At 49.0% G+C, this 22527-nt stretch overlaps 1 protein-coding gene across 1 annotated transcript in view; it reads left to right on the top strand.

Moving 5' to 3' along the window:
* The first annotated feature begins 8332 nt into the window (after positions 1 to 8332).
* The window catches only part of Ksr2 (kinase suppressor of ras 2), a 362348-nt gene continuing 348153 nt past the window's right edge, over positions 8333 to 22527 (top strand). The window contains exon 1 of the mRNA XM_032886286.1: positions 8333 to 9222. Coding sequence (XP_032742177.1) covers positions 9043 to 9222 — 180 coding nt within the window. The 5' untranslated portion in view covers positions 8333 to 9042. The remainder of the gene's footprint in view (positions 9223 to 22527) is intronic.

Raw genomic sequence — 22527 nt, 5'->3', positions numbered from 1 at the left:
ATGTTCCCACCTTGTTGATAATGAACTGAACCTCTGAACCTGTAAACCAACTGCAATTAAATGTTCTTATAAGAGTTGCTTTGGTCATGGTGTCTGTTCCGTTCACAGCAGTAAACCTCTAAGGCATCCACATTTCCCATTGTCCTGATCTCAAAATACAAAGCGTTTGACATTTGAGAGAAAGCCTAGCCTGCCGCCCATTCCACCGGTGCAGCTGAGCACAAAAGATGGAGTTCTTTGACGCATCTCCCTGGATGGCTTTTCCCTCCCCTTTCTTCAAAGAGAACAAAAGCCCCAAACTTGTAGGCCATTGAAGAGCCTGTGTTCAGACAGGCGGTGGTGGTGCACACCTTTAACCCCAGCACTTAGGAGGCAGAGGCAGGCCAATCTCTGAAAGTTTGAGGTTAGCCTGGTCTACAGAGTGAGTTCCAGAGAAGCCAGGACTCTGCAGAGAAACCCTGTCTCCAAAGAGCCTGTGCTCAGGGCTGGCAGATGCTCTGGAGGTAACGTGCTCTCTGTGCAAGTGTGAGGGCTGGAACCAGGTGTGGTGGTGTGAGCCTTTGCAGTCCCGGCACTGTGGAAGCAGAGACAGGAGGATTCCAGGGTGTCGCAGGGCAGCCAGGTTGGAGAATTCATGACCTCCAGGTTCAGTGAGTGGACCCTGTCTCAAAAATGCATTGTAGAGTGATAAAGGAAGACCCTTGATGTTAGTTTGTGACTTCCGCCTGTGTGGGCATCCCTCCCACATGTGCACTCCCCCAACACACCTGTTCCAGAGTGTGGCCATGGTAAGGTGCTTTCTGGTGCTCAGCCCATGGCCGAGGTCAGCTGTGCCCTGGCAGCCCTCTCCTGAGAGGGCTTCTGTGTGTATGCATGTGTGTTTATGCATGTTCTCATGTGAATGTGTACATATGTGCATGTGGCTTTCTCTCTGTCTGTCTCTCTCTGTCTCTGTCTCTGTCTCTGTCTCTCTCTCTCTGTGTGTGTGTGTGTGTGTGTGTGTGTGTGTGTGTGTGTGTGTTTTTGAAGGCTAGAAATCAATGTTGCTGCTTTCTTCTCAGTCACTCTCCACTGGACCTGAAGCTCTGATTAGACTACACTGGCTGGTGAGTGATTCCCCCTTGACCACCAGGCTCCCACTGCTGGGACAATCTCCACCTGGTGCATACTTCCACGACAAACCTATTCAATCTGGTGCTAGGTACTGGCCTATTAGTTAACTGGGCTCAGCCTTAGGACAGGTTTCTCTAATATTGAGTCTGAACCCAAGATCTGATCTCTCACTTGTAGAAGACATAGGCATTAAATGAAAATCGCAGTGCCAGGAGTTGGCTCTGGTGTCCCCGAGAACCCCCTGCATTCCAACCATACAGGGTGTGGCCACTGTTCATGGTTGCCCACCAAAACTAGACGGAAAGATTCTATTTCTGACGTCATCATACACGTTGGGGGCAGGACACACAGACATCGGGCTGGACCTGAATTGGAAGCTTCCTCTCTGCCGGCTAGCTTTTATAGGGTTAACACATGCAGTGCAGATCTGTCAGGAAGAGGAGCCATCAACAGGGCAAATCCTCCACAGTACTGGTATAATAGTGATGTAGGTAGTAGGTAGACAACTGCTTTCTGACTGACCTTAAGGCCTGCTCCTCATGAGGGAATTCATACCCGATACTCTGACCCTGGTCCAAAGCCCGTGGCTGGGAAGGTAATAACCCCCAGGACAGAATCCATCGCTTTTGTTTTGCCAACTGAACATGCGGTAAAAACTGACTTCTAAATCTTGATGTTTACAGAGAGAGTGATGCCACCTTAGCCTTGGTCAGAGAAACGTTAATTTGCAGTGGGCAGCAGGTCATGCGTGCAGAGACTCACTATTGGTCAATATCCCGAGAACAAGTCACTGTCCAGTCCTCAGCCCCAAATGTGACATCCGCACTCCTACCAAGGCTGAGGGAACATCAGTTAAAGAGGGGTTAGGAAGAACATAAGAGTCAGGAGATAGAAAGGGATTCAGGATATAATAATACAGCCTTTGTGGGCTGGAGCCCATAGCAGCTATGGTTACCTCCTCAAGACCTGTAAAAGACTGGATCCCCTCCCCAACCTGAGAAGCTATTGACAGCTAACTGTTGCTGGGGAACAAGGATATTTTCTAAAACAATGTAGCAACTGGTAAATTGCCCTCGCTCCAGTAAATCCCCCTACTGCCTTGCTCAAGCAAACAGCCCTAATCAAATTGAATAGGTCAGACACCTAAAGATATGGGAGTAGGAGGGAAACCTATTGAGAGAAGAAAGGGTTTAGTGAGAGGGAAATTAATTAAGATAAGACATTCATGGATGGGTGACTTTGATCAAATATATGCATATCTAAAATAGTCAAGGAATGAATAAACTAAAACAAAACAAAACCTGTGGGCTCCTGGAGAGATGGCCCGGCAGTTAAGAGCACCGGCTGCTCTTCCAAAGAACCCAAGTCCAATGTCCGGCACCCACCTGGCAGCTCACCACTCTCTGTAATCGGTTCTAGGGGATCTCACGCCCTCTTGTGGTGTCCCTGAGCACTGCACAGTGCACGTGGTGCCAACGGACAGAAAGGTGGGAGGGGCTTGTGCTGCTGATAAGACCTGATAGGAACTTTGAATGAGGTCTCTTCACTGTGTGTCTTTGGGGGCTTGGAGGAGGCTCTTCCGTCTTGAGTGCTGTAGCTGAAAACACACGGCAAACCAGCATAAATCACTGGGCCAGAGGACCCACTCTCACGAGCCCAGATGATCCCCGTGTGGACAGCATGATACACTTGCGGGAGAAATGAAGACACAGAAGCAAAAGGCCCCAACAGGAGAATTCTAGAAAAACAGTTTTCCTCGATGTCAGAGAAACCCACAATATTAAAGAGAGGAACATTTTGTTGGCTCTTATCAAAGCTATTTTTAAAGTCATTTATATTTGGGGGTTCATGCAGCTGTGAGATATTTGGTGATATCTCCCGGGCTACTGTTCTGAGCTTCTCTTCCATCTCAAAAATCGAAGATGAAAAAGTAAGAGAGACAGAAGGAGACAGCCTGGGAAGACAGGGAAGGCATCTAGGAAGTGAAGAGAGGCCAGAGATTCGTCTCAGTCAGAAGTGTTTGCTTAGCGTTTAGAGAGGCCCCAGTACTGCATAAACTACCCACGGTGGCACATGCCTGTCGTCCTAGCCCTTCAGAAGTGGAGGCAGGAGGATCAGCAGTTCAAGGTCACTCTTGGCTGCACAGCTTGTTTTAGAAGTCGGTGTTGGTTGTGTGTATCTCCAGGCAGATGGCCCCTCTGCCTCCTCATCTCCCATTCTCCAATGGGCGAGCCCGAGGCACTTTGGAAAACCTTGAGAGCAGCTCACCGCCAATCAAGCAGGGTACAGAGTGTCGCTTTTCTGGTGTCCCGGAATTTCCGCTAAACCTCAAAGCTGATGGGAGAGGGTGAAATTCCTCCTCTGGGAAGAGGTGGCCAGACTCGTCTCTCGACCATCTGTAACGATCAACCTCCAGCCTACACTTGATAAGGTCAAGATCTTATCTAGAAGTTTCTCCGACAGGCCTATCCTGTTCCCCTGGAGCCAGGGGACTATCTCAAAGCATGCTTGGTTTTGAGCCATTGTGAAAAGGCTCGGCCAAGAGGACGGCCTTCTCCCAAAGGACTCTGGGAGCTGTTGAGGTGCTTCCAAGGGCAAGAATAGAACCAGGCATGTGTGAGGTCATCACTGTGCCTTAGCCCTGATGGGTGCCCAGATCTCTAGGTCTCTAAGGATTCATTGTGTGCCTTTTGGATCAGTAGTTGGGCGGCTGCATACACAGTGAGGCAGTTGACATTCTGGGCCTGTCAGTTCTCAGTGAGGATGGTCCTGCAGGTGGTGGGGTTGCATGGGGGGAAGGGGAGATCCACCCTCCCCTAGAGCTCACTGCAAACTCCTGAACCATCTTGGGGTTACACCTCAGCAGTGGGAGGGTAGAGGGGGCAGGGTCATAAGTTCCAAGTTATCATCTGCTATATAGCAAGTTCAAGGTTATTGGTTACTAGAGACCCTGGGGAGGGAGGGAGACAGGGGAGAGGGAGAAAGTGGGGGGGGAGGAAGAAGGAGGGAGGGAGGAAGAGGGAAGAAAGGAAGGAATGAGAGAGGGAGGGAAGGGGGAGAGAGGGGAGGGAGGAAAGGAAGGAGAGAGAGAAGGAGGGAAGGAGAGGGAGGGAGGGGAGAAGAGAGAGAGAGAGGGAGGGAGAGGGAAGGAGGGGGGAGAGGGAGGGCAAGAGGGGGAGAGGGAGGGAGGGGAAGGGAGAGGGAGGAAGAGGGAGGGAGGGAGGAAGAGAGAAGGAGGAAGAGAGACAGAGAGACAGATCGAGATCTTTGCTGAATCTACCTCCTTCCCTCTGGTTGTTAGAACTGGCTTAGCAGACCAAGGTATGGTTAGAAAGGGTCCAGGAGGACTAGAGAGACATCGTGGGCTGTGGGGTCAGGGATGATCCCTAAAGCAACCATAAGGGACACCTGTGGACACAACATCAGCCCCTCAGCCTGGACATCACAATGCACGTGGGACCGTGTGCCTGAAAGCAGGTGTCTGTCTAGTCTGCCATGTTGCCGTCAGATTCCTCTCAGCCGTCTGCTTCACATTAAAAGCCCCATGTGCTGTGTCTAGTGGCAGAGTCACATGGTATGTGATTGCCAGAAAGGTTCTGAAAGAGTTCTATTACTTTAGGGCCTATAATATGGCTCAGGGATAAAGGTGCTTGCTGCTGAGCCTGAGGACCTGAGTTCGATCCCCGGGACCCATATGGTGGCAGGAGAGGTTTGACTCCTACAAGATGTCAACTCTGTCTTATACATGCACACACACACACACACACACACACACACACTCACACACACACAGCCCATATGTGCACACATGTGCATACACACAATACATGTAATACAGAGTACTAAAAATGTAAAAGAGTATTTCTCCTATAGAAAGGTGTTGTCCACAACGTGGACTGTTTCCAAACAGGACAAAGATGCATTCATTTGCTGCTACCCTTCCAACCGATGACTCCTGGTCCTTTCCACCACCTCAGCTTCAGCAGAGGTATCTTCGATGACAACCAGAGAAGCCATTTTGGACCAGTAGCATACCTACCCCTCCCCATCACTACTGACTGCTGCTAAACTCTCTTAGAGATCTGGGGAAGACACCAGGACTAGGGTAGCCACATTTCAGGATCCTGAAGACAGAGGAATTACAAGGGGGCCGAGCTGATATGGGTGTGCTGAGGGGTGGGGCAGGGCAGGGACACCAGAAGAACCTTTGTTCATCTCCTCTGTCTGTGGAGACAGAACAAGAAACTTTGAGGAGGCCGATTGCCGAGGAAAAGACAGGAAATGAATCTGAGAATGGTATTTTCTTTTTTCTTTCTTCTTCTTTTTTTTTTTTTTTTTCCCCCGGAGCTGGGGACCGAACCCAGGGCCTTGCGCTTTCTAGGCAAGCGCTCTACCACTGAGCTAAATCCCCAACCCCTGAGAATGGTATTTTCTACCTTGGGATAACTGGGGAATTTGAATGTACCACAGGGGCATGGGAAGGGCTGAGAAGCCATATAGAAAGTTCCAGAAGAACAAGACAGTTTTCAAAAGTTTTGCCACGCTTTGGGGGTTAGGGAGTAAGGAAGATGGTGTTGCATTGAAACTGAAACCCACCCTTCATTCAGCTCAGCCAACCAATGGAGCTGTGATCACACCCCATTCCTCTTTTCAGAGCTGGACAGCATCCTTTTGAGAGTCTCTGTGCCTCATACATACAGTGTTCGGCATGCAACAGAAAGTCAGCAAGGCTCACCAAGAGATAAGACTAGATCACTGAAAACAAAGGGAAGATAGCCGATAGAAAAAGCCTCGTAGGTGGATGGATGCCGTAGTCAGAGAAGCCTTGAAGGTAGCCGATATTAATTGCATTCAAGGGAAACACAGAAAAGTGGAGGGAGGGAGACAAACTCGACTGTGTAGACCTTATAGTGCTTAAAATTGGTTGCCTGGCTTCATTTCGGATAGAGCATGTTGTGTGTGTGTGTGGGGGGATGGAATCCAGGGCTGGTGCACACTAGGCAAAGTGCTATGCCACGGAACCACGCACACACAGACCAACAGGAATGGGGAACGGACAGGTTCAACTCTATGTGAATTTTAAAGCGCGTGGCTCAAAGTCTTAATCAATTTGCTCCAACTTGACTGCTGGGGTCTCTTCCGCTCACGCCACAGGTGGCTTTCCCTGGGAATGAAAAACTTCAGCCTGTGTTTGTTCTGAGTCTCAGTCTGCTCTTAGCAATGAGTGCCAGAGACACTCTCTCCCTCTCCCCCTCCCTCTCCCCTCCCTCTCCCTCTCCCCTTCCCTCTCCTTCTCCCTCTCCCCCTCCCTCTCCCTCTCCCTTCCCCCCTCCCTCTCTCTTTGTTTTTCTTCTTTTCCTCCTCCCTACTCCTCCTCTTCTGGGTTTTGAGACTGGCTTCTCTGTGTACCTCTGACCATCCTGAAACTGTAGACCAGGCTGGCCTTGAACTCAGAAATCTGACCACCTCTGCCTCCTGAGTCCTGGAATCAAAGGTGTGTGCCACCTTTGCCCACCCCCACCCCACTTCCAGGAGGGATTCTTACTATGTTGCCAGACTGACCTCAAACTTCTCTGCTCAAGCAATCCTCCTGCCTCAGCCTTCCATGCGGCTGGGACTTCAGGTACATGCCACATCAGGGTACTCATTATTGTAACACTGCTTGTGGACAGCTCCTTAGGGATATCGATCTGTCAATCAGCCATGGGATGCCTCCGTGAGATGGCATTTGACATCACTCGATATCAAGAGAAAAGTCAGAGAGGAGAATTAGGGTGATGTGTGCTCTGGGCAGAGTTCATACAGAGAACACAGATTTAATCGGGAGTTGGCATCGCTCCCTGGAACAAGCCAGACGGTAAATATTTTAGCTTCCACGAACCATGCCCTGCTTTTCATCGGGGCAAAAGTAGCCAGGCATCATTCGCAAGTGGGCGATAGTTGTTATGTTGCAGCCTCTGCAGCTACTCAGTTCCTGTCTATCTAAACTACCATATTTTTGAGACGGGGTGATCTTATGTGGCTCTGGCTAGCCTGGAACTCGCTATACCGATAGACCAGCAGCAGGCTGGACTCGAACTCCTAGAGATCCACCTGCCTCTGCCTCCCTAGTGCTAGGATTAAAGGCGTGAGCCATCCCATGCGGCTAAGAAGAAAGCCTGTGTCTTTTATTAATTTATAACAGGCTGGTAGAAACGGCTCAGTGAGTACGGACAGCTCAGTTCAATTCCTGGAGCCCAGGGTGGAAGGAGAGAATTGTCTTCACTATCTGGGCGCTAACTTCGCCCGCACGTTGTGCTGCACGTGAACCCCTACCCCATTAATTAATAAAAAGTGTATCTGTATCAGAGGCACTCGGTACAACTTTATTAACTACATAGTGACATTTTAAAATTTCATATATGATTCCCCTTTCTTGTCACAAAGTATCCTTCCCAATCCTCAACTTCTTTAAAATGTACTGGCCGTTCTTTACTCCGGTACCGTAGGTGACTGACAAAGGTCAGGGTCGGTAGTTGAAGTTAGATTCCACAAGCCCTTGTGGGAGCAAGGCAAAGCCTCCTGTCATCCTGCGAATGGACCTCAGCTAGATCAGGCCCAAGTAGTTGTCGTCCCCACCCGTCCCAATTCTGGGAAAGCCATCAAGGTTGGTTTCCCGCACCCTCCAGCCCACCAAAGCCACAAGAAGCCACCCGCAAAGCCAGGAACGGTGCGCAGAGTACAGCGAGGCGAGCGCGCACCTGCTCCCGGGTCCCCGCGCACCTGCTGAGTCGCGCTCGGGCCTCGTCTCGCGAGATCCGGGCTGGCGTAGTGGCCCCCACCCCCACCCAGGCCACCGAGTACCTCTCCCCGCCCCCGGGCCGGGCCTCCCCGCTACCTCGGGGACCAGACCGGCCCCCCTCCCAACCCCCACAGCATCGTAGCGGCTGCGCTCCGCACGCAAGCCCCTCAGTCCCAAGGGACCCCCGCCTCCCCGGCTGGAGGGTGGCCCGGCGGGCAGGTGCACGCGCCGCCTGCCGCCAGCGGGTCCCAGGCGCGCCCAGGGTGGGGGAGACCCGGGGACCGGCTGCGCGCACGGCGCCTCTCGGCGCTGCATCCCTCGCTCCGCTTCCCACCCCGCCCTGTGATTGACAGGCAAGATGTCGGTGTGGAGCGAGGCAGGAGCGATTGCAGCAGCCGTCCCCCCTGGAGCCCGGTGGCGGCAACAGCAGCAGCAGCAGCAGCAGCGACAGCGGCAGCAGCAGCATTGTCGCGGGGAGCAGACCGCAGCCAGCCGCAGTGGGCACCGCAGCCGCGCCAGCCTTGCGCACAGCATCCCGAGAGCGCGCTGAGCGCGGGGACCCGCGGACCATGCCGTGTCACTGCGACCGGGAGGGGGGCAGGCGCGCTCCTTTTTGACATAAAAGCCAGCCGGCCAAATAGATTTATATACATATAATTCCGCCCTTCACGGAGCCGGTGTGCGAAGCGTGAGCTCTATTTCCCTCTTCCTCCTCCTTCCACTTCTCCTCCTCCCCTTCCTCCTCCTCGCCCTCCTCCTCTTTCTCCTCCCCCTCTCTAAGTGTACAGACTGCACCCTACCACCTGGTTGGCTTCTGACAAACGGGCATCTCTCCCTTTTTAGGGACCAGGGACACAGAGAAAGAGAGAGAGGAGAGAGACAAGGGACATTCTAATGCAGACTGCCTGATACTCTACCCCCGCCCCAAATAATAATAAATTTTGGCTCTTGTCCCCTCCTCCAACCCCCACCCCCTCAAGCTTGTGTGAGATGTTGGGTTTCTTCAGGAGACACTGCTGAGAAGTCGCAGAGGTTGGGGAGGCGTAGGGGGGGGTGGACTCCCTCTACCTCCACTCCTTCCCTCCCCCTTTTTTCTTTCTGGGAGGAGGTGGAGGAGGAGGAGGGGAAGGGGGGTTGCAGAGCAAGCTATGGATGAGGAGAACATGACGAAAAGCGAAGACCAGCAACCTCTGAGTTTGCAAAAAGCCTTGCAGCAGTGCGAGCTGGTTCAAAACATGATCGACCTGAGCATCTCCAATCTGGAAGGGCTTAGGACGAAGTGTGCAGCTTCCAACGACCTCACGCAGAAGGAGATCAGGACCCTGGAGGTAGGTGTTGCCTGCGGTGGGGGGTGGGGGCAAGCCTTCCATCCCTTCCCCTTTTCCAGTCTGTCCCCTTCCCTTTGGGGTTCTGTGTGCTGACGGAGGGCCCGGGGAGGGGAGAGGGTAACGCAGGTGGGCACGAATGATGCGCTATGATTTATCACCTGGCAAAGCCAGCGCCGATGTCTCTTCGCTTCCCAGTGTGGCTGCTGTCTGTGCTCGGCCGGGTGGTGGTGGGTAGCAGTAATAATTGGTGTGCCGTATTGTTGCCATGATTATTCTTTTCCTGTGGGAGGAGGGAGTTATTGTTATTATTATTGTTGTTATTATATTCTCTCTCTCTCTCTCTCTCTCTCTCTCTCTCTCTCTCTCTCGGATTTGTTTATATGCCACGGGGGCTTGAGCGCTGGGTGCTATGTTAAGGAGCTGCAGGGAACCCACGTGACCTTGTGTGTTCTGCAGGTGGTCAAAGGTGGTTTTGACTGGTTAGATGGGGCTGCCAGAATGGATTCAACCTTTTGCTCTGTGTCTCATCCCCCACCTCACCTCCCCCAACCTACGCTTAGAAAAAATCCCCAAGGAAGTACCTATTTCTAAAACCATCATTTGATGTAAAGGGGGGGGGGAGTTCTCTTTCCAGGCCCAAAATGTGTAAAAAGAAACAATGTTACAGTTGCCTGGAGTGGTGCTTGCACTAGGTGGCGTGGGGAAAATGCTCTTGGGCTGTCTTGGTGAGACTTGGCGGATAGGGGTCCAGGAGAAGGAGTTACATTTGGCTCCTTGTAGCCTCCTCTCTCTCTCAGACAGAACTTGAAGGGAGTCGGGAGCTGTTCACTGAGAGACTGTGATAGGGATGGCTACAAAGTTACCACAGAGAAATGGAAGGAGCTATTTTCCTTCAAAGGCCATCTTTTTTGGCCCCAGAGGATGCTTTCAGGGTTTTGTGAAAGGCCTGATGTACTGAAATCCTCCCGCATCCTACCTTGTTCAAAATGTCAGGCCGATTTAGCCCCTTCACCTTCCTTCCCTTGAAGGTCCAGCTGTCCACATTGCTTGATTTAATTTGGGAATTCCCACTAGCTGGCCTTTGCCAGAAAGTGGTGACTGTGGAGCTCAGAGCAAAGGAGGGTTCCCATTGGCATGGCCGTGCACCATGGAGCTGGATGGTTCGGTTGGCCTCTGGCTTGACTTGTGAGTTCCTGAGCCTGAAGTCTTTCTTCAGTCTTGGCTGACCAGGTCATCTGCATGAACGCACCTCTTGGATGTATTCATTTGTCAGGCCTTTTTTTTTCTCCTCGATGGTTTTAAGTTTGGCCATCCCGGTGTCTGTATGCAGGAGACTATGGTTTGGAAAGAGGAGTTTGTGTGCGTGGATATTTAAATATGGTGCTTACTGCTCTTGGATATATGTCTGTGCTCACCTGTCAAGTGGGAACATGAACCCAGGGATAAAATAAGATAAATGTTAAAGTGGGATATGCGTTGGGAGGCCTGGGCATTGCCTTTCTTAGGGGTTGGGGGGGGGAGGGAGGGAGGGAGGAGAGAGAGAGAGAGAGAGAGAGAGAGAGAGAGAGAGAGAGAGAGAAGTGTTTGACTAACGGTTGCTGCTGGAAGAAAAGGCTTGGCTAAGGTTTGCTGCTGGAAGTTGCAGGCTGTGGTTAGCCCAGCCCCTATCTCCCTATCTCTGCTGCACAGGACCTGGAACAGACTTGGTTCAGAACTATACTTGGGGAAGTTTACACAGATAACCCCTGAGGGCCACCACTCCCACCATGTCTCTTCTACACCCTGTCACCAAAAACTAGGCTGACTTTTACAGACTAAGTTGCCGGGAGTTTCCTTCTGTTTCTTTCTACGGTGTCCCATCCTCTGTTCACTGACTCCCTGGAGAGCAGTGATTGACACAGCCCGGGGCACTCTGTGGCTGGGGATGGAGCTCAGTGGTAGAGCACATTTGAAATGTGCACGAGGACCTGGGTTCAATTCCAGCACTGTGCAAATACACAAACAAGCAATGGGCAGCTGGTTCTAATTTATCTATGCAAGGTGTCTTTTTTTTTTTTAAATTATTTATTTTATGTATGTGAGTACACTGTCGCTGTCTTCAGACACACCAGAAGAGGGCATCAGATCCCACTACAGATGGTTGTGAACCACCATGTGGTTGCTGGGAGTTGAACTCACAACCTCTGGAAGAGCAGTCAGTGCTCTTAACCTCTTAGCTATCCCTCCAGCCCATGCAAGGTGTCTTATATTTGAAATTAGAGGGAGCAAAAGGGTTGATGTGCTGGTCAGGAAGTTGGAATCATAGGTTTCTTAGCTAGGGTTACTATTGCTGCAATTGAGACACCATGACCAAGGCAAGTTGGTTGGGGGAGGAAAGGGTTAATTCGGCTCATGCTTTCGGTATCACAGTTCATCATTGAAGGAGGTCAGGACAGGACCTCAAGCAGGGCAGAACCTGGAGGCAGGAGCTGATGCAGAGGTCGTGGAGGGGTGCTGCTTGCTGACTTGCTCCTCATGGCTTGCTCAGTCTGCTATCTTCTTCTTCTTCTTCTTCTTCTTCTTCTTCTTCTTCTTCTTCTTCTTCTTCTTCTTCTTCTTCTTCAGAATTATTTATTCATTTTTATGTGTATGAATACACTGCCATTTTCTTCAGACATACTAGAAGAGGCTATTGGAACTCATTACAGATGGTTCTGAGCCACCATGTTGTTGTTTGGAATTGAACTCAGGACATCTGGAAGAGCAGTCAGTGTTTTTCACCGCTGATCCATTTCTCCAGCCCCTCAGTCTGCTTTCTTATAGAACCCAGGATCATCAGCCCGGGGATGGCTTCACCTACAATGGGTTGAGACCTCCCCATCTCCCTACCCTCATTGATCGCTAATTAAGAAAATGACTCAGGAAAAAAAAATGCCTCCCAGCTGGATCTCATGTAGGCATCTGCTCAGTTGAGGGTCCTTCCTCTCAGATAACTCTAGCTTGTGTCAGGTTGATAGAAGACTAGTCAGCACAACAGGACGCACATCTTTTTCTAGATCTCATAGTCTGAGGGTACCACAGGACTCACCAACCATTTGATCCACAATGCCCAGTGACCCCTCTGGAGCATTCATACCAGTTTCGACTGCCTAGTTCCCTAGGACCAGGGCGTAGGAGAGGAGCCCTGGGGAAGGCATGGTCCAGTCAGACTTCATGTTTGCAGTCACCAAGTTTTCAACCCTAACAGCTATCAAATCTGATAAGCCAGAAGCCTCCTGGTGGTGCTGGCTAAAAGGCGGGTTCCCAGCACCTGATGGCTACGTTCTAATTTAACTGAACTTAGAGAGATAGTCCAGGATTCTGCATTTAGTAAGCAGATGGTGGGCTTCTGTGTGCAATGTTTCTTTGGTGGTGCTGGGAATTGAACCCGGGACCTCGTGAATGCTAGATAAGGGTTCTATCACTGGCTACATCTGCAAGTCCCAGACCTTGTGGTTTCTGATTAGGGATACTTTAATGAATCAAAGTTGGGTGTGGCAGTGCACACCTGTAATCTTAGCCCTTGGTATGCTGGGATGGGGAGGAGGGAGCATCCAAGGCCAACTTGGGCCACATAGAGACGCTGTGCCTCAAATTAAAGAGGAAAAGAGGGATGGATTGTAGCTCAGCTGGGGAGGTCTTGCCTAAAACATCATGTTTAGCCCTGAACTCTGAAAACGACAAAAACAAAATCTACCAGCAGCAACGACAAAATAAAAATATCAACCACAGAACCCCAAATCCATTAGGACATAAATGTTGTGTCCCAGCTGTTTCTTTATGTTTTAAACTTATCTTGAATTTTATTGTTGTGCATGTGGATACATGTACACATTCTCCTTTGTGTCCAGGAATTGAACCCAGGTCACCAGGTTTTCAAGACAAGTGTTCTTACTCACTGAGTTGTCTTGCTAGGCAATACGTATATTTAGGTGGTTTATTCGGCTTGTGGCTCTGGTCCAGGGTTGATGGGCTGCATCAGATGACCGCCATCTTTTAGGCAGAATCCCAAGGTGGCTCGAGGCATCACAGGTTGAGAGAAAAGTTCCCTGTTGTTTCTGCTGTTTAATGGTGATCACTCCCTGCTCACAAACACCAAAAACTTGGTCTTCACAAAGCCTGCTTCTTGGGTAGGGAAGGAAAGGCTGATGTCACAGCCAAATGACAGTGAAGGCCAAACATTCGATCCTTTGGGAGATGGCAAAGGAAGTTCTGATGGCTTTTCTGCAGTGGTCACAAGATGGCTTTCACAGCTCCAGCTGTCACATTTGCATCAAGAAAAGACTGTGGAGCCCTCCGTGAGTGTGGAGAGATGGTGGTTCATATTTTTGGCTTTAGGAAACAAAGGCTTTCCATGGTAACCCCCCTTTCCGCCATCCGTGTTCAGCCATCGCTCTTTGACTCACATTCTAGCTGCAAGGGAGGCTGGACAGAGAGAAGCAAGGAAGACATCATTTTCCTTGCCTTTGATGAGTCCTGTGCTGAATCCTATAAATTCAAGGTTACACTTTCACCAGAGAAGGTACCAATGGATGTTGAGTGGGCCACTAGCAACACCAGCCCCATAGTTTTGGGTTCTTTTTGTTTTTGTTTTGTTTTTGTTTTTTTTTTGTTTTTTTTGTTTTGTTTTTTTTGGTAGATATTTTGATGAAGAAGTCAGCACGCTTTGTGGTTTGAGGCAAGTTGGCTTCCTATCTCTTCTATTTTATCTCGGATACAAATGTAAACATTTTAACCCAAACTGAGCTTTGTAAGACAATTCCTGCCTCAGTGGGTGGTTGTGAGGGATCGCCTAGGGTGATCCTTTTAAAGATACTAACTTGAACAAAGGTATCAGCAGGGACTAAGCAGAAGATAGCCTCCCGCAGATGATACTAGTTCCTTTAGTTCCTTCCCTTTGCTGCAACTGATTACTGATAGAAATTACTTTAAAAAGGGAAAAGGGTCCTCCGCTGTTGTTTAGCTTTTATCTGTTTGATTTGTACTTTCGCCCCTTAAAAAACAAACAAATCGAATCCCATCACTCTCTCCCCTCCGCCTCCCCTTCTCCTGGCACTCGCAGCTACCCTACTTAGATGCAAAGATTTATTTTGGCTTATGATTTCAAAGGGACGCAAGACAGGCATGATGGCACGGGTCTTTAATTCTAGCACTGGGGAGGTAGAGGCAGGCGGCTCTCTGGTAAGTTCCGTGATAGCCAGAGTTACATAGCGAGGCCCTGTCTCAGCACAAACACAAGAGTCACAGCCCACCAGGATGAGAAATCCTGGTGACTGAAACACAAGGCAGCTGTTCACAGACGGTCCTTAGTCAGGAAGCAGAGAGCAGACATCAAACCTCAACACTTAATGCCAAGCGACTCACTTCTGTCAGCAAACCTTTGAAGGCAGCAGTTCTCAACCTGTGGGTCTCCACGCCTTCCAGGGTCACACATCACACATTCTGCACCTCAGATATTTACATTACAATTCATAACAGTAGCAAAGTTACAGCCATGACGTGGCAATGAAATAATTTCATGGTTGGGGGTCAGCACAGCATGAGGAACTATATTAAAGGATCACAGAGTTAAGAAGGCTGAGAACCGCTGCTTTGAAGCTCCCACAACTTTCTAAAACAGTGTCACCGATTGGGGACCAACTGTTCACGCACATGAGCCCGTGGAGGGATACTTCACTTTCAAACCCTAATAGTGATGGTGGTTAGCCAAGGACAGTGTGGGTTAAAAGACTTTGGGACAGCTGGGAGCAGAGGAGTTTGGGTAATATTTCTGAGGATGCTAGGTAGCATGGTTGTGGGGGATGTTAGCCCTGGCCTGGAAGCTCATGTTCAACAAATTTTCTGTTGACAAAATAAATTCTGGGGTGATGGGGTTTGGGAAACACTCGTTGCAGGACCTCCTAGAGCCTTTCCCCAGCCATCTGCGCACATGGAACCTGTCGTGTTTTCCTTTCTCAAGGATTACCCTGGAGGGGTATTGTTCCATAGAATCCACCCGGGGAAACTTGGTTAGGCAGTTAGGGAGGCCTGCTTGGCTGGGGAGGCAGGGATTTGGAGTGGAAAGAAGGACTAAAGGTGGAGTCTGTAGCAAAGGGGACCCTGTGGCTCTCTAGACTTCACGGTTGCTTAGGGACTGGCGCAGAATGGAGTGTACCTGTCGGAGTGTCATAGGAAAGAGTCTAAGTCTCTGATCCCTGGGGTCTTACTTAGCACGGGACAGGGGGACGACATCCACTGACTGCTTAGATCTCTTTGTGGGAGGAGACAGATGCCTTCATAGGTTTTGGAGTCAATATGGCAAAAGGGTAATTGAGAGCAAGTCTGGTGACAGTCTGAAGCAGGGGCTAGCCAGGTCTAGTGACAGTCTGAAGCAGGGGCTAGCCAGGTCTGGTGACAGTCTGAAGCAGGGGCTAGCCAGGTCTGGTGACAGTCTATAGCAGGGGCTAGCCAGGTCTGGTGACAGTCTATACCAGGGGCTAGTCAGGTCTGGTGACAGTCTATAGCAGGGGCTAGCCAGCTTTCTCTTCTGCTAAGGGCTGACTGGCAAATACATTAAGCTTTGTAGTCTCCAAGTTTCAGTATGATCCCCTAGTGTGCTATCATAGCCAGTAGTGGCCATAGATCACACATGAGGTGTGGGCACATTGGGAGGTTTCTCAATAAAACTTTATTTGTGGCCCCCACCTTTTGAGTTTGACATTATTTTGACATATATACTATGATGTATTCTTTTTCTCTTTATTTGTTTTATATGTTTACCATAGTTGTTTTATTTTATCTATGTATCTATGTATCTATCTATATATCTATCTATGTATCTATTTATGTATCTATGTATCTATCTATGTATCTATGTATCTATCTATCTATCTATATTTTCTATGTATCTATGTATCTATGTATCCTCTCTCTGTCTCTCTCTCTCTCTCTCTCTCTCTCTCTACTAGTCTTAGTTTTGGGGCCTCACAAGAGTAAGTGGTGGGTGAGACTTGGCTCATCCCTGGTCTGGAGGATGAATGGGATTGCACAGAGGTCATCTGGAAGCCGATCAAGTGACTCAAAGAAGGAAAACTCTGACCATAAACAGGGAGATAAGTGTGGTCAGATGGCAAGGGGAAGGACGTGATGGGTTTGGGGGTCAAGGGTAGATGCCATGGCATCTCCTCATGTGGCACAGGCATCATGGCCACACTTAGCAACAATGCTTTTTTATACGTCCACGTCAGTTCTTGATTTCTTTGTAATGAGCCCTCTCTGGACTTAACTACATTTGGGAAAGTCTGCACTTACGATGGCATGTCACGGATTCCTGTGAGTCTGTGGGCTTTGCCCAGTTGGCGATTCTATCACTAGTCTTGTCTGGCCTCATTCATATGAAGGTGACAGGGTGTTGGGGGCAGGATGAGGAGCCTCCCAAGGCAATGGTTTTGGTGGGTTTTATGGTGTTAGTGTCCCAGGAGAGCCAAGGCAGCACTAGCAAAGAATCGTGAGGCCGCAGAGTGGAACAATGTTGCCTCCGTTGCGTTGGCTGGGTTGGACTTGCAACAGTTAGTCTATGATAACTAGACCGGAAGGAGTGACATCACTTCCTGGCTCACCAATCAGTTCCAGGTGGGAACAACCTCCCATCTTGTAGCGTTACTGTTCACTGTTTATATCCAGGAAGAGCAGGGAAAAGTTAGAGTTGCTTAAAAGACACCCCCCCCCCCCCATCTTGTCCTTCCTTCCCCCCCCCCCCTCCTCTTACTGTTCTCTCTGTGTGTGTACTGTTTAGACATAAGATCCCAGGAAGGGCTAATAAAAAAAAACCTGAGGAACAACACCTGAGGTTGACCACACACCCCCACATCCCCACCACACATGATTTTGCATAGATGTCTTTCCTACAGAAAAGCCACTTCAAAATTAGTGGCCCCTGGGTCCTAGTGAATTTGTGTTCATCTGATGGCTCCATTAAGTCTTGAGGACTCAGGATTTGCCTCCCCCCCCTCAGTATCCCCCCCACAGAAGGATAACCTGGTTTTCTTCTATTGAGGTAGTGGCAGTGTTGTGTGTGCAAGGGACAGTCCCCAGTGCCTGCCATCTTTAGTCTCTGTCCATGGGGCGGGATAAGCCAAGTCAACATGGCTGCTATCCCAGGAGCTCTCTGGGAATCATTTGAACATTTTAATCTAATTTGAATGTTCATCTTGGATGGTGAACAAAACGGAACAGGGGAATGGTGTGAGCTGACCACAGAGCCTCCTCTGAGGAAGAGTGTCCCAGGCTGGGGTTGCGGGAACAGCATGAACAAACTTCAAAGTGGGCTGAGTTAGGCTCGCTGGGAAGTAAGATGATAGGACAGGGTGAGGATGAGATGTACAGAAAAGGATATGGAGACTGTGAAGAAGATTATATGTGGCTAGTACCTTAATCGTTGGGAGGCAGAGAAGTTGTGATCATCTGTGATTTTGGCTAACCAGCCTTAAGCAAGAGGAAAAAGACAAGTGGTGTTGGTGTTGGGCTCCAAGAAGTGGATCTCCTCACATGGCTGGCTGCCTCAGTATTGACCCCACATTGAAGGATAACCCCTGGTTTTCTTGATTATTCAGGTGCTGTCTGTGTGTGTGTGAGTGTTGTGAATGTTTACAGTCCCCAGTGAGGGTGCATGTGTGCATGAGTTTGTGCATGTGTCCATGGATGTGCATGGTGTATGTGCATGTGTGTGTGTGTGCCATGTCATGTATGTATGTGCATGTATGTGCTATGTGTATGTGCATGTATGTGTGGAGTGTATGCATGTGTATATATGGAATGTATGTGTGTAACATTTTGAATCTGTGTCTTCCTCAATGTTCATTTTTTGAGATAGGGTCTTTGGACCTAAACCACAATAGACTTAGCAGGTTGGCTGGCATGTACGTGCCAGGGTTCTCACTGTTTCTGACTGCCAACACCTGGGGAATGGGCCAGTTGTGTTTGTGTGATGGGAAAACAAACTCTTATCCTTATATTTGCATAGCCTTTCTGAGGAAGAGTCTCCACAGGTCCAAAATATAATTTATTCTTATGTGTGTGTGTGAGTGTGTTTGGAAATATGTGTGTGTGTGTGTATGATCCGTGTGTAGGTGTGTGTGAGTGTGTTTGAGAGTGTATGTGATCCATGTGTAGGGTGTGTGTGAGGTGTGTTTGAGTGTGTGTGTATGGCTCCATGGTAGTGTGTGTGAATCATGAGTGTGTTTGAGAGTGTGGACCAGGTGGTGTGTGTGTGAGTGTGTTTGGTGTGTGGTGTGTGTGTATGTGATCCATGTGTGGGTGTGTGTGTGTGAAAGTGTGTGTGTATGATCCATGGATCCATTGTGTTTGAGTGTGTGTGTGGTGTGTGGAGTGACTGTGTGTGTGTGTGTGTGTGTGTGTGTGTGGTGTGTGTGTGTGTGTGTGTGTGTGTGTGTGTGGGTGTGTGTGGAGTGTGTTTGAGTGTGTATGTGATCCATGTGTGGTGTGTGTGAGTGTGTTTTGAGGTGTGTGTATGATCCATGTGTAGGTGTGTGTGTGAGGTTGTTTGGAGTGTGATCCATGTGTGTGTGTGTGTGTGTGTGTGTGTGTGTGTGTGTGTGTGTGTGTGGTGTGTGTGTGTGTGTGGAGTGTGTGTGTGTGTGGGGTGTGTGTGTGTGTGTGCTTTCTGTGACAGATGCAGTTTGGCAGCACAGGAGTGTGTGTTTGTGTGTGTGTGTGGGTGTGTGTATGTGTGTGTGTGTGTGTGTGTGTGTGTGTGTATGTGTGTGTGTATGTGGTCTGTGTGGAGGTGTGTGCTCTACAGTGCATGTATAGAAGTCAGAGAAGTCAACTCTATGGATTTGGGTTTTCTTTACCATCTTTACGTGGGTTCCAGGGATTGAACTCAGGTCCGCCGCTTGGTAGCAAGCCCTTTTACCCACTGAGCTACCTTGCAAACCCTTAAGAGGTACCTTCAATGGCTGCAGATTACTGCAGGGCTGTCCCATAAATCCTGACTGAAATTCTGCAGTTAGGTGCTTGCATCGCGATTTCCCATTATGAAGGAGCCTGCAGTGGAGGTCCTTATGGCTGGGGCTTACGTCCAGTTTCTAGAAGTGGAACTGTTAGGTCAAATGTTTCTGGAGCTTTAATGAGTTTTATCACATTGCTTTCCATGAGAAGTGTGAGAAAGGTTTTCTATATCCCATATGAAGCCTTGCTTGCTTATTTATTTATTTATTTATTTATTTATTATCTTAGTTTTGATCAAGGCCAGTGTGCTCCAACCCCATGTTCCCCCGTCAGCCTCCAACTTCAATGTAGCAGCATCTCGGAACTATGAGGTTTTTACTGAGGGGTTCACTGCCTCCCTCTGACTTTTTGGAATAGCTTCTACTATGGAATTTTCTAGTTTCCTACCCAACTTTTTTTTAAAAAAAGATTTATTTGTTTATTTTATGTGAGTGTACCGTCACTCTCCTCATGCACACCAGAAGAGGGCCTTGGATCCCATTACAGATGGCCGTGAGCCACCACGTGGTTGCTGGGATTTGAACTCAGGACCCCTGGAAGAGCAGTCGGTGCTCTTAACAGCTGAGCCATTTCTCCAGCCCCTGACTCAACTTTTGGAAAGAGAATAGACTAATTTTCCTGTCTGCTCCTCTTCCCACCCTGTGTGGGTCTTTTAGCAGTATGTGGCCCAGTAAGGAGTCTCAAGAAGCTGAGAGATAGGAAGAGAAAGGGGACACACACAGAAGGAGAAACAAATCCAAGCCTGCAGGAGCCATTTTCTCCTGCAGGCTTCCTCCAGGTCAGAACGCCTCTCTAGTGGGTCATGACCGTAATAGTGGTCGATCCAGCTTTACAGGCGAGTTTGTAGAGCCTTAAAACAATCGATTTGACCTGAGTTGTCTCATGGTCAGGCAGACACAGATAAAGAACCCTGTATTCTGGCATCTTCAGGGGGGGCATAACCTGGAGGAGAAAGGGGTGCGGTCAGAGCAGATGCAGGGCAGGGGGCTTTTCTGTCGTGGCCAGAGGGGGATGGATATAGATGAATAATGGCGGTAGTGATGGAATATTGTTTGACTGCAGTGTCTCTGGGCGACAGTTCTTGAATTGAAATATAGATCGGTGGAAACAACCTAAGATGTCCACAGAGGTGGGGGAGGATGAGACTGAGTCACTGCTGTGGTGGGCTCCCCGCCTGAGATCACACTGCACTGTGTGTGCTGCTCACAGATTTCTAATCTCTTAGAGCACTGCAAACAAAGATCGGAAAGCAGTTCCGTTACGTGTTTACGTCTGGCATATGGAAATGGCAATATTTTAGATATACTGGTTTAGCTATTTCAAAGTTAATTCACGTGGATCTGGATGCCTTTTCTCCGTGGGGAGACTAGAAAGTTTTAAACATTAGTTGCATACGGGATATTTGTGGGGGACAATACTGGCATTTCCCTTTTCTTCCCTTTCTCTCCCTGCTCCTCCATTTCCCTTCCCTTCCCCTCCCCTCCCCTTTCCTCCCCTTCTTCCCCTCCCTTTCTCTCCTCTCCACTTCCCTCCCTCCTCTTCCCCTCTCCTCTCCTTTCCTCCCATCTCCTTTCCATCCCTCCTCTTCCGTTCCCTTCCCCTCCATTCTCCTCCCCTCCACTTCCTTCCCCTTGCTTGGGTGCTGGGACTTAGACATAGAAAGTGGAGTAAACTGTATTGTGGTGGGAAGGGGATACAATGTAACAAATATGTAACTTCCCTAGAATTCTCCGAGAGACGAATGAGTGGGGATGATAGTGGTGAGAGCCTTTCAATAAATAGTCCAGGGTCCCTGGTGCCCCTGAACTATGAACTTAAAAATATTACATTGTGAAACTTTATGCATTCTTTTTACCATACTAAAAAAGTTTGCTTTAAACATTTTTTAAACATTCTTATTACATTTATGTATTGCATGTAATACACTCTGTGTGTGTGTGTGTGTGTGTGTGTGTGTGTGTGTGTGTGTGTGTAGGTCAGAGGACAGCTTGTAGGAGTCAGTTCTGTCATTCTCCACACTGTGAGTCCCTGAAAGTGAACTCAGGTCTTCAGGCTTGGTGGCAATTGCCTTTACTCACTAAGGCATCCCATCAGCCCCATCAAGTGAGGGGTTTGCCTGTGTCCATCCTCCAGTGACTGGCTGGTTTGGCAGCCACACTCAGTATGGAGGCCAACAGATGGACTGAAGTGTCTCTGAAGTGGGGCACCCAGGGACTTTGTTTTTAACCACTTTCAATATCACGTTTTGCATCTTCACCTTTATCTGTGTTTTGTGATCACTCAAAAAAGCAACATAGATAACATCCAGGCTACAAGAGTAGAATTCTTTGCCACAGCTCCAAAGAGAGCCCTCCAGAGCAGGCATTCCCTGAGTTACTGTGGCACTCACCCAAGAACTTAAGTCAGGGGACTAGAAACAGGTGGTGAGAAATTTTGCTTTCCTCCCCGAGTTCAGGGTGGCGAGTTTCAAACATCCAGTGACCTGGAACACTTCCCCTCTATTCTTTTGTGACACATCTGTCCACCTATGAATCCCTTGCTCCACCCATGAGCCCAACGCAGCGTCTGAGGGCAGACATGAGTGCGTGCCCCTCAAGTAAGTCCTCATGCATGCCATTGGTTGACGCTCAGGAGTGTTTCTCCTTTTGATGAAGAAAGGACTTGCTACGTGAAGCCTGGATCTGTGTGAGCATTGCTGAGCTTCCTCAGAGGTGTGCAGCAGAGCCAGCGGTGTTACCACTCTACCCAGATGTGAAGTGTTTACCCCATGGTTACCTCTCACCTGCCTTTAAATCAACCAAACTTATGTTTCCTCTTCTTCCGTACCTTGTTATCTTTTGCCTAATGTGGAGCTGTATGTTAAGTGAAATGATACACTTTTACAACTTTTGACTTGTAATACATCTTGTGTGTGTGTGTGTGTGTGTGTGGTATATGTGTGTGGGTATGGTGTACATGTGTGTGTTTGCTCACGAATGTGCTTCCCACATTGGCATAGGTGCACCAAGATTACAGATGTGTGCTGCTGTGCCTGGTCTTATGTAAGTTCTATGATTCTGAACTCAAATCCTCTACCCTGCAGAGCAGGCCCATGGCCACCATTAGCTTTTTTTAATGATTTTTTTTTTTAGTATATATATAATTTTTTTTTCTCTGTCCCTCCTTCCTTTTCTGCTTTCCCTCCCTTCCTCACTGTATTTCCTAGGCTGATCTTGAACTCCTGGAATCCTCCTGTCTTAGTCTCCTGAGTAGCTGGGACTCTCCAGGTGGAAACCACCA

Source organism: Rattus rattus, chromosome 16 (genome assembly GCF_011064425.1).
Source record: "Rattus rattus isolate New Zealand chromosome 16, Rrattus_CSIRO_v1, whole genome shotgun sequence".
Classification (NCBI taxonomy): Eukaryota; Metazoa; Chordata; class Mammalia; order Rodentia; family Muridae; genus Rattus; species Rattus rattus.
The sequence above is the reverse complement of the archived record's forward strand: the minus strand, read 5'-3'. Positions and strand labels throughout refer to the sequence as shown.